At 41.9% G+C, this 16,898-nt stretch overlaps 1 protein-coding gene across 1 annotated transcript in view; it reads right to left on the reverse strand.

Moving 5' to 3' along the window:
- The window catches only part of Ttc27 (tetratricopeptide repeat domain 27), a 136,586-nt gene that overhangs the window by 90,843 nt on the left and 28,845 nt on the right, over positions 1-16,898 (reverse strand). Inside the window, exon 9 of the mRNA XM_031355431.1 lies at positions 14,430-14,496. Within this exon, the coding sequence (XP_031211291.1) occupies positions 14,430-14,496 (67 nt within the window). The remainder of the gene's footprint in view (positions 1-14,429; positions 14,497-16,898) is intronic.

A 16,898-nucleotide genomic window follows, 5' to 3' on the forward strand; every position in this document is an offset into this window, starting at 1 on the left:
TTACTACTTTAAAAGTAAATACATTTCCAAGAGGAGGATCTGGGCATCCACAGGTTTTTTTTTTTTTAAGTACTCCATAGGTAATGCTTAAGCATAGCCCATTTTAAGAACTACTAGGTTAAAATAATACAAGTTTGTCTCTGGGCAAATTTATCCATAACTCCCAATGTTCATTAATGACACCAAAGTCTGTAGAATTCCTCGCTGTTCCTGCCCAGCTCAATTCACCTACTTCCATCACCTTCCTGCCTCACTAGCCACTCACCACGAGTTCTTTGCCTTTTATTTCCTTTCATATACATATATAAAAAAAAAAACCTTAACTTTTTAGGTTAACATACAAATAATAGGTTTCATCACAGTGTTTCCACACACTTGTGCAATTACAGTTTATTCTCCTTGGTTACTTGTCCCACTATCTCCCCGATGGCCCCAGCCTCCTCTAGCTGCCTCCCTTCCTTCCCAAAGAGAGTCTCCATTCTATGTCGCATGGATCTCATCAGCCCTTCCCCCTCGATAAAGATCTCTGCCTCTATTCTCATGATCCCCCTTCTAGTTTCAAGACCCTGAACTCTAACCTTAATCTAGACCACTCTCCCTACAATTAAGAAAATGAAGATAACAACAGAAGCTGATAGTAGCGTTTTGTCCCAAACAACTCTCTCATTTTATAAGATTCTCCAGCAACCAAATCAGACTGTTCCCTCACAGTCGAGACAACAGGAAGTCTGCCTTGAACTCAGATGTGGCTGTGAAGAAAAAGGTCCCACTACACAACTGAAAACAAAATGCCATCTGACAAATAGATATTTTAAAGGCGTTGAGAAAGAATGGACCAGATACCAATGTCACCGAAGAAGGTAATTACTCGAGTAAATCGCACACTGTAGTTACTATGCTGCAGGAAACACAGCCATGGGATAAGATAATGTGCAGCACTAGAAAAGAAAAAAGAAGCACTCCTCACACCCTGCAGAGACCAACAGTGACAACAGCCTGCTCCTCCACAGCAGGTAGGGACAGCCACTGCTTAAAACTCAAGCCTATGGTGAAAAGTGACTGTCTCCACTATCCCAACGGAATCACTGCTTGTAATTCCACTCCGCTGAGGACCTTAGAAATCATGACCCTCCCCCCAATTGTCTACTTCTGGATCAGCCTCAGCTTAACAGCTCCTGTCAGCAATTCTGACAAATGTGAACTCCACCTTCACATGGGGAGTCCTGTTGAGGCACCCAGTTTGGTTCAGAGAAGAACTGGAGTTATGCGACTCCCCTGGACCTTGCAGCCTGCCTGGAGCACTAGAGGTACACATGGAAGAGTAAAGGGACAAATGGGGCGTGGCTCGACTTCTTTGGCAGAGGGTGAAGTATACACAGGTGTAATTTAACAATGGCGGTGTTCAAAACCTATAGCCCAGTCATCAGGTAGGAATAACGTCTGGTACTGTAAATCTAGCCAACGACATGGACCTAAAGAGAATTCTCTAGGGTACTACAGACCCTAGAGAATCTACTAGTGTCATTTTCCTAAAGCAATACAGCTTCTAACTGTGCACTGAAACGTATCCTTATCCTCATAGACAAGGGTAGCTCTCACCCTCACCAAACAAGCTTCAGATTTGCAGCAGATGAGGCTAGTACAGAGATCCAGAACCAGTCAAAATGAAGAGAATAAATGATCACGGAAAAACCATGTCCCTAACTGGGACATCTAAACACTACCTACTCCTATAACCAGGACTCAGGGAATACTGTAGAAAAGGGGACACTAGCTAACTGTGAGTGTCCTCTACATGTGACAGGTATTTGTACCCACCAAATCTCAACAATACGGTGCATTAACAAGTCCTACATGATGAGCACACCTACCAGCATGTCAGTATAGGACAGGGGAAGCTTCACAAGCTACCAGTCCAACTCTGCCAACAGCTCCCTTGAGAAAGATGTCTGCCACTTTGAGACCTGAGTTTTCACACCTAAATGATGATAGGAGCTGATCTGAGAATGTTTTCAGCTATTTAAAAAAAAAAAGTTATTTTTATAAAATTCCATTTGTTCTGTGATAAACAACATATCAAAAGGTTGCAAATAACTGGCTCCTTTGTAAAGGGACCAGTTGGCAGAGTGCTGGCCTAACATCCATGATACTGGAGTGTGTGTCCCAGTACCACACAGCCCAAGAGAAACAGCACACACCCCTGTAATCCTAGCACTTAGGAGGAAGCAGAAGGCACTCAGGAGCTCAAGGCCTTTTTCACCTACAGACCAAGTTCAAGGCCAGCCTGAGTTACACAAGACCATTTTATCTCAAAAACAAATTCTTTCCTAAACTAGCCTGAGTCCCCCTACTTTACCAGCCATGGCTTGTGTACCCATGAATAAATGGAATCGAAGACTAATATGGCATATTCATAAGGAGGGAAAAGTGGGTGGAGTTTAGCTGAGTTTGTGCTAATCCCACTTCCAAAATCCCAGTAACATCTTGAGCCCATGCTTTCCTATGTTGGACTTTAGTAACTTGTCTCTTGAAGTTAAATTCAATTACTTTAGACTCCACATTTACTGACAATCTCACAGTTCTTTAGTGTTCAATGGAGGTGGCAGGAAATAGCTGAGAAAAGCTTGCTTAGGTGCCCAAAAGACAAGACACAGGCTGCACATGGAGCTCAATAGCTTATAATATAATGCTTGAGACTGGGGATCATCCCTACTACTAAAACAAATGCTTGTTATTAATACAGTCCAGTTTATCATTTTTATGCTTAGAACTTTATTAGCCTGCTCAAGTCCCTTAAGGTCTTCTATGTTTAACTTCTCTGGCTTTACTGTTTAGCCTTCTATTTTTATATAATAGATCTGTCTGAATTGATTTTTTTTTTATGCAGCATGAACTGGGGGTTAGAACCCTGTTCTCCATATGGACATATAAATTATCAGGGGCCACTGACTGCAAAGTCTACTGTGCTGCAATACCTGCTCTGTCATAAATCTGGTGAGCCACATCCCAACAGCTCTCTTCAGAACCATCTGCCCCGCTGGCAGCTTTCTATCTATCTCCCTGTGACCAAACATCTTAATTCAATGTTTCCCAGGCTTTCAAGCACATAAAAACGACCAGAGGGTGTGTTGGAGCCCAGACTCCTTGGCCTTAGCCCCCAGTTCTCCATCAGTCTGGCTCAGGGAGGCAGGAAGACTCCACTTCTCAGGGCTGGCTGCCAGGGCTCCAGTTGCCGCTCAAGCGCCACACTAATAAGCACTGCCTGGTCAGACTACTTTACACGGGACGGGTCTTCAGTCCTGACTGCCTGAAAAATTCTCCCCCTTGTCTTTCTGTATGAACTGAAAATCAGCTTTTTAAAAGGCCCCCTTAGGTCTACCACACACATTTAAAAAAACAAAATAGCAAAAGCAGCAAAATTGAACACTCACTTTGCTGTGCAGTCTCCAGGGTTGTCTCCCACACGGCTCTAATCTACACCATTACCCCAGCTCCCATTTCCTCCCTCTCCTAGGGCTGAGGAAGCAGCATTGCTTGTTCCTGTGACCCTGACCACTCTTGGTACATAAGGCAGCTCTTGGTATCATGCAGCTGCAAGTGTCATCTTGGAAAAAGACAGGAGTGTCAGAATACGCCTTACCCTGAGCAGTCTGACACAGGCTGCACATGGAGCTCAATAGCTTAGAATATAATGCACACCACCACATTAGTCTACTACTGAGAATCCAAATGTGGTCTCAATCACACTGAGCAATTTTGTATCTAACAAACCTCACGTCTAGAAAGAATTAGAACACAAGATACAAATGAACCTTAGTCTGTTTGCAACCCCGTAGATGTATATGAGTTGAGATGTCCACCACTTTTGCTTATAAAAAGGAGACAGAAACCACTCGCATGGGAGTAACACGTACATGCTATTTAAAAAAAGACACATGCTCTCTCTCATTCTCAATTAACACTGACCAAAATCTTCAAAAAGTGACTTACTGGACCAGTAGGCTTTAGCATGTATATTATTTTTCATAAGCTCTTAATATTTTTATTTTTGTGAGTATTGAAATGAATACTAGTAATCTCTTTATTTGTGTTTACAATGTGTTTTTGTTTGGTTTTGGTTTTTTCATTTTGTTGTTTTTTGTGGGGTATGCTAAGGATCAAATCCTAGGTCTCAAACATGCTAGGCAAGTTTGCCACCAACGAGCTGTAACCCTAGCTATGTATAGTCACGATGGTTTATAAATGAAGCAACAAATTCACATCAACAATCTTTGACAAGAAGTATACAAAGCTACTGAGAACAGAAGGGAGCACTCACTACAGATGACGGGAGGACTTCTGCTACCTGAGAGTGCTTACTCCCAATGAGGCATGCCACTGAGCCAAAGTGCAGACTCCACAAATGAAAGTCGGTGAGAGGTGGGAGAGATGGCTCCACAAGGAAGAGAGCCTCACAGCCTGAAGTCCCCAGCACCCACAGTGGAGAGAGAGAAATGTCTCCTCAAAGTTGACCTCTGACTCCAAGCAGGCACACGCGCAGGTGCGCAGACACATACACACATAAACATATATACACATATGCACACAAACAATGATGATGATGGTGGTGGTGGTGGTGGTGGTGATGATTGTGATGGCTTGAATACGTTTGGCTCCCTAGACTCATCTGCTTGAATGCTCAGCCCAAGGTAAGTGGCACTATTAGGAGATATGGCCTTGTTGAAGGAAGTGTGTCATTGTGTGGATATGCTCTGAGGTTTCCTCCTATGCTCAAGCTCTCCCAGTATCCTCCTTGCTGCCTTTGGATCAAGATGTAGAACTCTTGGCTATTCCAGCATTAAGTCTGCCTGCACACTACCACTCGTCCCATCATGATGATTATGGACTGAACCTCTGAAACTGCAAGCCAGCCCCAATTAAATGTTTTCTTTTATAAGAGTTGCTTGGGTCATGGTGTCTCTTCCCAGAAGTATATCCCAAACCAAGATGATGATGGTGATGCTGATGCAGTGTGTATAGGATACACGTATACTGATTTTACTCAGCTAACAATTTCCTACCGCCTGCAACACTCCTGTCACGTCTCAGACAAACAACAAGAATTTTAACACCATCACAGAGGATCTGGAATACTGTTTCCATTAAAAACAAAATTCCTTTTTATTCTTCTAACTGCACATTTTGAATAATCTTCAAAGGTCACTTAAGATCTTTATTCAACAGACAGGCAGTGTGTCCTTTGGACACAAAAAAGAGCTTTCAGACAGCTGCTTTTTCCACAGGTAAATCAAAGCTCTGAGCTCTCCTTGCTGGGCCCAAGATTATTTGGCCACATTATGCCAAAAGGGATGCTGCCCACACAGGTCAGGCTGACCGTGAGAGCGAAGAACAAAGAAGTGCTATGAAAAGCAGACTTATCACCCCACTTCAAATGATCTACTTAAAAGAGTATTTATTCTAAGCTAGTACCAAAAGACAGTGAGTTTAAAACTCCTAGGTTAAGCAGTAAATTACTCCCAGGGAAAGGGGAGCAGCAGTCCAAACCTCTATCTTTGCTGTGGGAACACTTCAAACCTGTCCTGGCCCACTTTTTCCTTTCAACCCGCCTGCTGCCCTCCATGAACTGCTAATGCCTAAGGGCTGTCCCTGAACTTGCAGTCCCCACCCTCTGCTCCACCATAGGGCACCATCAACCCCTATTTGCCCCTTAAGGCCAACCTCAAAGCCTCCCTAGAGAACAAAGCCTTTTTGGATGGCTCAGCTCTAAATATTTTCTCAGCAGCTAGGCGATTTATCTATTCTATATATTTGCATACTCTCCCAATTGCCTGGTATTGCTAAGTAATTTGTGAATTTATTTGATCTGGGCTAAATTAACAACCCCACGACTGTGAGTGCCATGGCTCGCTCTTGTATCTCTTCCAGTGTACTCCCCCACCTTGCATGCAGACTTCCATGGCTCGCTCCTGACCTCTTCCAGTGTACTTCCCCCACCCTGGATGCAGACTTGCAAATGGAGGAAGCCTACGTTACAGAGCATACCAAGCAAACCCATGCATCTAAGACTAGCTTTTTAGTTTGCCACATCCGTAAACTTAATATTGCATGATGTACTGTAATCACAGCCAAGTCACAATGTAGGCATATATCCTCCTGTCAATAAAAGTCTGCTTCCAGCTTCTGGCCATCACAAACATGCATAACTATTAAATATCCCTGCATGTGTCCACAGCTGCAAAAGAAAGCCTCACTCTGGTATCCTAAGAATGGGCTGTCTGGCACATCAACGATGCACTTTCCTGCTCCCACACTCGGTGATGTGGCAAAGTACTGTCAATCAGTCTTTTATTCTATTGTTTACTTTTCAAATTATTTCTATAAGTTACAACTTTCCTTCCAAAACTGTAAAAGTCTAATAAGGCACAGAAAATGCTTGCACCTTTTTTCCTTAAACACCCTGTGCTGTTGGCCACACTGCAGTCAGTGAGTTCCAGCCTTCAGGAGCTTTAGAGCGTCAGTGGGCTGCTTCCTGAGCTGTGCACGCTAGGCATGAGTGAGTGCTTGACTTCCACACGCTCCGCTTTAACCGAGGCACAACTTTAATATGGAACTGGAGTACTTTCCCCCTGGAGAAGAACGTGTTTGGCAGCCACAGGCTGGGCAGCACCATGAATTTCAGGTGACTTCAGACTTGCGTGAAGGTCTTAGCTCAGTGGAAAGTTCTAAAAGGGCCATTACCCCACCCCAGCCCCATGACTCCAGCCCTCACAGCTGCTTGCTGCAGAAGCTTCAGGTGCTGATGCTCTAGCTTCAGTCCCTGAATAGCTGCTGGGTTTTTGTGTGTCTATGGATCTCCGCATTTAAGTCATCAAGAAGAACATCAGGCACTTCGACCTCTCATGAGTCTGGTGTCTTAATAACTCTTCTGTAGCAAGGTAGTTCTCCCAGGTTACCTTACTGGCCACACTGCCAGTACTGAAGGCCTACAATATCTGGCTTATTCCCCTTCTCTTCTTAATATCCCCTTATTTCTTAGCTCCCTCTTATTTCCAACGCTACTAAAGACACCACCATAGTATCTCCAAAAAGAAAGACATCGCTAAAAGCACAGGGGACCCTAGAAATGTCCAATGTAGCAGGGATCAGAGTTCTAGGGCAAGACACAAGCATGAAACCTGCAGGCAGGCAGACAACTCAATAGAGACCATATGAACATGTCCCAGAGAACCTGTTCAGGTCTTCAACTCAAAAGTAAATGACTAGTGATGGGCAATGTAGATTTCCCTCCTTCAGACTAGTTATACAAATAGTACAAAGGATTCACATTTTTTATAGTTCTGTAAATATGTGATATATATATATATATCTTTTCTAAATTCTTCTAAAACAGTTCCTACTAAAAAAATGCATTATAGATTTAAAAGAATTAAATCATACTAGTTAGCTGTTTATGTCCATTAATGTAAGAAGTTGCTTGAAAATGGTTAGTTTATTATTGTGTTAAAATTCCACTTTACTTCAAGGACATAAATTCATTTATACTATTTTAATATTCAAGCCTCCTGCCCACAGAACTTACTCATCTTGGCCGTCTTCCTACTGGCCATTACTGTCAGGAAAGGAAAGGAAACTCAACAATGTTCATCATCAACAGCCTGTGTTAAATGCCAAGGATAAAGTATACCCTAACTGCAGCTCTACACAGCATCTTTCTCTCTCTTTGTTTTTCAGAGACAGGGTTTCTCTCTGTAGCCCTGGCTGTCCTGGAACTGACTCAGTAGACGAGGCTGGCTCACTCAGAGATCTGCCTGTCTCCTGAGTTCGGAAATTAAAGGCAAGTCCCACCAAGCCTAACAAACACATTTTCTTAAGTCTTGGGAAAAAGTCTGATTTTTAACCTCACAAAAAAATGAAAAATATCATAAATGTGAACTCTGAACAACTTCACACTGGGCATCTGTTCTAAAATTGACTCCATTTAATATTTGACATAGGTTGGATATTTTCTGTTCTACTTGTGACCAAAATAAACAATAAACAAAAAAAACAAAACAAAACAAAAAACCCTATATTAAAAGGCAGATCTAGCCGAGCAGTGGTGGTGCAGGCCTTTAATCCCAGCACTTGGGAAGCAGAGGCAGGCAGATTTCTGAGTTCAAGGCCAGCCTGGTCTACAGAGTAAGTTCCAGGACAGCCAGGGCTATACAGAGAAACCTTGTCTCGAAAAACTAAAAACCAACCAAACAAACGGCAGATTTTTTTTTTAAAGATTTATTTATTTATTTTATGTATGTGAGTACACTGTAGCTGTACAGATGGTTGTGAGCCACCATGTGGTTGCTGGGATTTGAAATTAGGACCTTCCAAAGAGCAGTCAGTGCTCTTACCTACTAAGCCATCTCATCAGCCCGGCAAATCTATTTTGATAGGTGAAAAACCTTGTTCTTGTTTTTTGTTTGTTTGTTTATTTTTTTTGTTTATAATAGGTAAAAAACCTTAAATAATATAGGTCTAAATAGAGGGCTGGAGAAATGGCTCAGCAGTTAAGAGCACTGGCTGCTCTTCCAGAGGTCCTGAGTTCAATTCCCAGCAACCACACAGTGGCTCACAACCATCTGTAATGGGACCTGATGTCATCTTCTGGTGAGTCTAAAGACAGCTACAGTGTACTCATACACATAAAATAAGGAAATAAATACATTCATATATATATCTAAATGTCTAAATAACAGTCTCCTCTTTAGCAAAGTATTGATGGATGTATTAAAATATACTCAAATTCATCATATACTATGATCTGCTTGGACATGTTATATATAGTTTCTAATCATTTCTTCTCAGAAGCAGAGCTGTATCTATCTCTTCTTTGCTTCCATTAGGACAACCTGTGACATTTTTCTCTCACTATGTAGCCCTGACTGTCCTAGAAATCACAACGTAGACCAAGCTGCCCTTGAACTTACAGAGATCCTCCTGCCTCTTCTGGGATTAAGGGCATATGAAACCACACATAGCTTAATCTTTGACATTTTTGCCCTTTTTCTATTGGGACAATCTTTGACTTTTATTTGGAGCATTTATCCACTAATATCTAATATAGTTATTTGTAATAACATTTGTACTCAGAAAGCTAAAGTAAAAGGACTATTATAATATGGATTTGAGATCAACCAGATCAACATTTTAAAAAAATAAAACTCCATCTCAAGATGGGCCAGTGGCTTGTACCTGGAATCCCAGCCCACGGGAGGTGGAAGCAGGTAGACCAGGAGTTCAAAGTCATCTTCCATGGTGGACAGTGAGTTTCAGACCAGCAATGGCCTACCTCAGACCTTATTTCAAATGCCAAACAAAGATTCCATCTCAAAGAAAACTGAGAGGAAGGGGGGGAGGGGAATATCAGAAAGAAAAAAAATATAAAATATAATGTAAAACTCTCAAAGGACTTTTTCCTTCTTTCATAGAGACCATGAAACCACAGGCAGACAGTTGGAAGGCAAGCTGCCAGTATCAATTCACACTTGAACAAAACTTTTGCCAATGAAAACTGAAACACCTGTATGAACTAAATTGTTCCTATTTTCAACAATAAAGGGAAATTAAAAACATTCCAAATGTCACTGACTTGGCTCATCTGAAAGGAAATAACACAGCCTCCACAGCTCATTTTAAATCATTAAGCCAACACAACATAAATGGTTTTCTAGAACAATATATGTTATTTTTACTATGAATCCCAAAATGTGTAGACAAGATTTCTCAAAAACAGCACTACACAATGACTGTCTTAAACTAGGAGGACTTAAACTAGGACTGTCTTAAGCTTTGAGGATGTAAAAAAAATGTCATAAGGAAGCCTGTCAGTTTGTATGCTTATTAAAATATTTTAATAATAATCTAATTTAAAAATTAACTCACATATATTTCCACATGCCACACCAACATGAAAACACTGGCAAAAATATCTCCACAAAAAGAGATCTTATCGTTATTTTGGGAAATGTTGGACAGATCATTAAAAGTCAGTAAAACACAGAACCAACATAAGCCAAATATTTAGTTGAGAATCATCCATAAATATTGGTAGTTTTTTTTTTTTAGTTTTTTAAAAAATTAGTTTTTAAAAAACTCCTCAGTTTCTAGAAACTACAGAGTATCTCAAACTAAGGAGGCTGAAGCTGGGGGTTTTTGAGTGTGAGGCTAGCCTGGGACACATAAGTACCTCCTACCTCAAAAGGCAAAGTAAATGTATGTGTGCATGTGTGCTTGTGTGCGTACTTGAGTATGTGTGTGTTTACCAAATGCCAAATATCCATGGTCACTTTCTCCTAACGACTTCCAGCCTTTAATGAGATATTAAAATTTATATTGAAAAAAAATGTTTATGTTGGATAACTCTTACATCAAAAAAGGAATCTCATGCCCCGAGTTTATAGTCTCAGTGACAGATCACCAAGCACAGGAAGGGACATCCAGCAAGACAGTGCTGCTCTGTCTTGCTTCTCTCTCTTCTCCATGTCAGACAGTTCCAAACATGTCTTCTCTGATTATGCTGCTCCAAGCCAAGGAGCAGCAAGCTTGGCTCATCACTGAGTGCTAAGGACCCAGCTTTTACTCACTGTGGGGCAAGTTTATGTGCATTCCACATTTGAAAGCAAGGTTTCAGCAGAGGGAAGATGGGGAAATGTGGCTCTCCTTACTGTCATGTAGTGCTACCTAAGTCATGGAGAGTAGCAGAACAGTGTGGACACAGAACAGAAGTCAACGGAATGCCTGGCCTGTGTCACCTCCACCCACTCTCTTAGGCTAGACACACTTCCTGAGCAACAAGCAGGACTAAGGCACTGAAGCCTGCTCTAGACCAGAATGCCAGTGCTCAGAGCTAGGGAGTTAAAGTCTAGTGAAGGAAGATAACTGCACAGTTGGCTATATAAACAAAAATGACCCCAGCCAAAAGAGGCACAGAGACAAAGTCAAGCACTCAGAAGTGGGACAGGTCCTGAAAGTGCCCACCTTGTCTAAGACACACCTGGAGTTACACAGAATACACTGTCTGTCAGATTCTGAGAGGGTTGGGTCCAAGGGCCATAGGAAATACCAAAGAAGTCCCTCAAAGGAAGTGGTTGGTATCTGCATACAACATATCCTTGTTCTTTAAGTCACCTCTTGTTACTATAAAGCCTAAAACCAAGTAACTGCTACAGAGCCTGTTATTACTCTGTTATTAGGGAACAATGACAAGAGGGTCTGCACATGTGCAAATCACATATGCTTTTTTCAAATATTTTGATCCTTGGTTGACTGAGTCTGGGTGCAAAGCTACTGATGTAAAAAGACAGCAATATAAATAAACCTTCATCCTTAAGGTCAAAAGCCATTCCAGAGTCACCATGTTACTGACCTTGGAATCAGGTACAAAAAGAGGTAAGCAAAGGCCGGATGGATGAAGAGAACAGTTGTTGGGGACAGAGTTGAATTTTCCTGGTGTATGTGCTTGCTTCAGTTGAGACAATACAAGCGGGAGAGACACTGCAGAGCCCAGAGTTCTAGTGAAGTCCTGAGGCCCTCCCAGTGCCTGTGTTCCTTGGAGGTCTTCCTAGGGTGGCTGTTTGGTTTGGACTTTCTTGGAGACAGGATTCATGTGTCCCTGGCTGACCTCTTACTCTACAGTTAAGCATGACCTTGAACTTCTGATCCTCCTATCTCCATCTGCAGAGTTAGGGATCACAGGTGTGCACCCTCAGTTTATACATTCCCAGGAATTGAGCCTAAGGCTTTGTGCATACTAGAGGAACATTCTACCAACTGAGGTATAGCCCCAGCACACTGCAGTACCTCTTAGACATTAAAGATTTACTCAAAATAACAAAGTCGTCTCCTTAGAAAAGTTAGCTCTGGCATTTGATTCTCTGTAGTCACAAAGCTTTCTCCCAAAAAGATCAGTACTCAGGCCAGTGCTGACTGGGAGGAGAGCCAAAGGAGAAGACAAAGCAAAAAAGCACTTGACAAACAGTTCTTGAGGGCAAAGTAGGAAAGTTGAGTTCATGACTTCCACTGTAAACTGGGAGGGATGAGCTACTCGCACCAGAACCACCAGCTAAGAAGCTTGCTAGTACCTCATGACACAGACAACTGAGAACAGATAAAGACACAACCTGAAGACTGGAGGGAAGCTTTCCCTCACACCAAGAACTGTGTTTAACAGACTGGTGTAGTGTTTGCACAGGAACTGTGGAGGATACACATACACCAATGTGTGTGAGACCAACTCAAAATGATGGCATTAGCGCTGCTCACCCCACCACCAAGCTCAGTGAGAACATTCCCTGTCATCTGCCCCATCGGTACTGACCTCTGTCATCAGTGGAGACCCAAACCTCCAAGTCACCCATTGTCTGGACATATGTCTCCTCTCCACCCCGTACACCCCACTCTCTCTCAGGGCCACTCCTGAGCCTCATGTCCTGCCCCACTGCTCCACTGCCCCACTGCCCCACTTCTGAAAGATCTATGTTCCACATCACCTTCCCACTGAGGTATCCCAGGCCACCCTGCTAAACAACACCCATCCATCCCACTTTAAAGCCCTCCTCAGCACCTCAATTACATATCTATTTCTCTCTTTGTCTATGTACTTCCATGTAAACTAATTGAAACTCTAGAATAAAAAAGATACTATTCGGGGCTGGCGAGATGGCTCAGTGGGTAAGAGCACTGACTACTCTTCCGAAGGTCCTGAGTTCAAATCCCAGCAACCACATGGTGGCTCACAACCACCTAGTGTTACATATAATAAATAAATAAACTTACATATAATAAATAAATAAATCTTCAAAAAAAAAAAAGTTTGCCGGGCGGTGGTGACACACGCCTATAATCCCAGCACTTAGGAGGCAAAGGCAGGTGGATTTCTGAGTTCAAGGCCAGTCTGGTGTACAGAGTGAGTTCCAGGACAGCCAGGGCTACACAGAGAAACCCTGTCTCAGAAAAAAACAAACAAACAAAGAAACAAACAAACAAAAAGATACTATTCAATATTATATGCCCATTGAGGATCACAACACCTATGCATGGTAAATATGTCACAGTTACTAGCTGAGTGAAAGGAAGGTATACAAGTTATTTTATGTGCACTGAAAATAATGTTGCCATTTTGCTTGCCAGATTCTTTACAGCACATGCATTAATAAAAGGCATTTCCATATAGTCAGCTAAAGCCCACGATATAATGGGAATGCCCAAGGTGCTGCAGAGGGAAAAGTGGCAAGACAACCCAGACCCCCAGAGGACTCCAGCAATAGCATCTAACCCAACCGAGAGTGGGAAGAGCAGCCTGCAGAGCTCCCACTGCAGCACAGATGAGCCGGCGTTCCTTTCTACCTGAGAAAAGTTCTTTCTTTTGTCTTATCTGGAAAATGGCAAAGGAAGAAAGAAAGTGGAATTTAGTACCCCGGTTAATAAGGATAGCTTTGGCAGAATCACAAGGAATTTGGAATTTGATTCATTCAAGAAAATATGTACCAAGGTATGGTGGCACACATCTTTAATCCCACCACTCAGTAGGCAGTGGTAGGAGGATTTCTGAGTTCAAGGCCAGCCTGGTCTACATCAGAAGCTACAGCACAGCTAGGGCTATCAAGAGACCCATTTAAAAAAGGAAAGACGTGTACCCTTTCCAATCACAAAGCCTAAGCACAGTGAGTCTCCCCGTCTTCTCTGACACACTTCTCTCTTCTTTGATTCTACATCTCCCAACATCTATTCCCCCATCTTTCCATTTTGTTGCGCCTCTTCTCCAGCTTGGGTCCTGATCTGTCATCTTCCCTCTTTAGTCAACTATAATGAGGTGACTATGCAAAATTCCCACAAACAGTGCTCCTGATCAGCAATGAACGTTCTGTCAAATTCCACAGCCACTTCTGTCTGTCCTTCTGTCCTGGCTATTCTAAGCAATGGAAGACTGACAAGCGCCCCATGTTTCCAACACTGTCTCCTTCCTTGACCACTGCTCTCTTGCCCCTGCTCACAACTCTCTGTCAAGACATCCACGTAGACATCAAAACTGACCCTCACTTTTATGCATAAGACTTATGAATTCTCAGACTCTCAGTCAATCAACAAACAGCTATTGAGTATCCATTATATGCATAGTAATACAGTAGACCCTGGAGTCAAAAAAGAAAGAAGGGGGCGGGGCACAAGAAGAGGAGGAAGAGAGAGAATCTGGTCACTGTCCTCAAATCTAAGCAAGTACAGAGAAAACAACCTTGCTTAAGGGAAGAACAAGAATGTGTGGGTTAAAACCTGGCAGGATGTGCGCCCCTGATTTCCTTAGCTGGCAGATTTTTCAGCTTAAGGAAGAACACACCAGAGTCAAAACAATCTACAAGGAAAAAGAAGGAACTGGGGAAGATGAGGCCATTACTCACCGATGTGAAGGCCAGCAGCTCCTCCTCTGTTAGCTTATGAACTGGGTTGTTCTTCTGGAAATTTGTGCTTTGAATTAAAAAAAAAGAAAAAAAAAATCCTAAAATACATGCAGTAGCTAATTAAAAATAACTCTTAAAGAAACAATTATTTCTTACAGTACACACTTTAAGTCACATACTAAAATGCTATGCAATATATACAGGTATTGAAACAAACTTTCAAAAGACAATACTAAAACTAAAGTATAACAGCTGATATCAAAAATATCAAAATAATTCATCTCATTAGAAAAAATGGGGCTGGTGAGATGGCTCAGCAGGTAGGAGCACTGACTGCTCTTCCGAAGGTCCTGAGTTCAATTCCTAGGAACGACATGGTGGTTCACAACCATCTCTAATGAGATCTGTCTGAAACTCTCTTCTGGTGTGTCTAAAGACAGCTACAGTGTACTTTCATATAATAATAAATAAATATTTTTTAAAAAAGAAAAGAAAAATGAAGGAATCCAGTGGCTACAAGATGGATGAACAGGCCAAGGTGCTTGCCATGAATGATAGGCACCCTTCAAAACTAAATGGTAAAAGAAGAAAAGGAAATCCAAGCTATGTTACTAATCAAAGACAGTGGAAACTACTGACTCCTATTTACTAAACATCTACCACTGACAAATCCCATTGTTATGACATCCAGACACCTTAAAATCTGTAAGTCAGCCAGGCAGTGGTGGCACATGCCTTTAATCCCAACACTTGGGAGGCAGAGGCAGGCGGATTTCTGAGTTCAAGGCCAGCCTAGTCTACAGAGTGAGTTCCAGGACAGCCAGGGATACACAGAGAAACCCTGTTCAAAAAACCAAAAAAATAAAATAAAATAAAAACTGTAAGTCACCTGAGTGTAGAACAATAGGCATTCTAAGATTCTGATGACAGGGTCTAATGAGTGCAAACATTTGGTAATCAAGAGTTAGGTCAGCATTCACATACCCTTAGCTCAGTAATTCCATTCTACAGCCCAGAAAAAAAAAAAAAAATTCAATGAATGTGTGGACCAGAAATGATACACAAAAATATTCACTATACTAGGAAAACTGAAAAGAATCAAAACATCCAAATGGAAAATGACAAATTATGACATATCCACCCAGCGGAATGCTGCTGTATAAATTAAATTGCGGCTGCAAATTAAAACACAAACCACAGAAGCACAATAAAGGAAGTAAATCACAGGGAACTACAGAAAGCATGAAAGCAACTGAATGGAAGCCCTCAGCCTAGGGATACGGACGCAAGAGTAGACATGTTGTTAAAGGTCAGAAAATGACAATCCTAACGCCTAGGCTAGCATTTTCTCTGAGGAGAGCAGAGGGGACATGGGAAAAGTGCATAGGTTGATTTCTGATGTCTTCTGGTGCCTACAGTCTTCTAGTTCACCATTTCCACTTTGTTGCTTAACACGTAACGTTAAGCTTTGCATGTAAATATTATACAGATTAGGAATGTGGTGTGGTGGCTCCCACCCAAAACCTCAGCACTCAGGAGGCTGATGCTGAAAGGCTGCTGCAAGTGTGAGGCTGGCCTGGGCTACAGAGGAAGGCCCTATCTCAGAAACGATTATTTTAAAGGGCTGGAGATTTAGCTCGGTGGTTATGAGCACCTGTTGCTCTTGCTGAAGACAAAGGTTCTGTTCCCAGCACCCACACGTGGTTCACAACCATAACTCCAGTTCTAAGGGATCCCATACCCCTTCTATTCTCCATGGGCATCCAGTGTGCATGTGGTACACATACAGAAATGTAGGCAAAATAGTTATAAATCTAAAATAATAAAAGTTAAAAAGTATAAAAACATAAACCTATAAAATACTAATAGTTCCTTATCATTTTCAGTATTATTTAAGATTTTTAGTTATTGTTTTTGTTTTGTATTGTTTTTTGAGACAGGGTTTCTCTGTATAGCCCTGGCTGTCCTAGAACTCACTTTGTAGACCAGGCTAGCCTCTAACTCAGAAATCCACCTGTCTCTGCCTCCCAAGTGCTGGGATTAAAGGCGTGCACCACTACTGACTGGCATTAAAGATTTTTATGAGCATGAAAAGCTTATGTGCTAACTCTTAACTAAACCTATTTAAGATTTATTTTTATTATTTTTAATTATCTACATGTATCTTACTCATGTGTGTATGTACATATGAGTGCAGGTGACAAAGGAGACAGAACTACTATATATACCTGAACCTGGAGCTACAGACAGTTGTAAAGTACCTGACCCGGGGGCTGAGGACTCGCTAGCAAGACAGTGAGTGTGCTAACCACTGAACTCTCTCTTGAGCCTCCAACTTGCTTACTAACTTTCTTTCTTTCTTAATTTATTTACTTATTTCTTCGGAGGCAGGATCTTGATATGTAGCCCTAAATAGTCTAGAACCTACTGTGAAATCTACTCTGGTCTTAACCTCTGGGGAGTACCACA

This window comes from Mastomys coucha, unplaced genomic scaffold, assembly GCF_008632895.1.
Source record: "Mastomys coucha isolate ucsf_1 unplaced genomic scaffold, UCSF_Mcou_1 pScaffold6, whole genome shotgun sequence".
Taxonomy (NCBI): domain Eukaryota; kingdom Metazoa; phylum Chordata; class Mammalia; order Rodentia; family Muridae; genus Mastomys; species Mastomys coucha.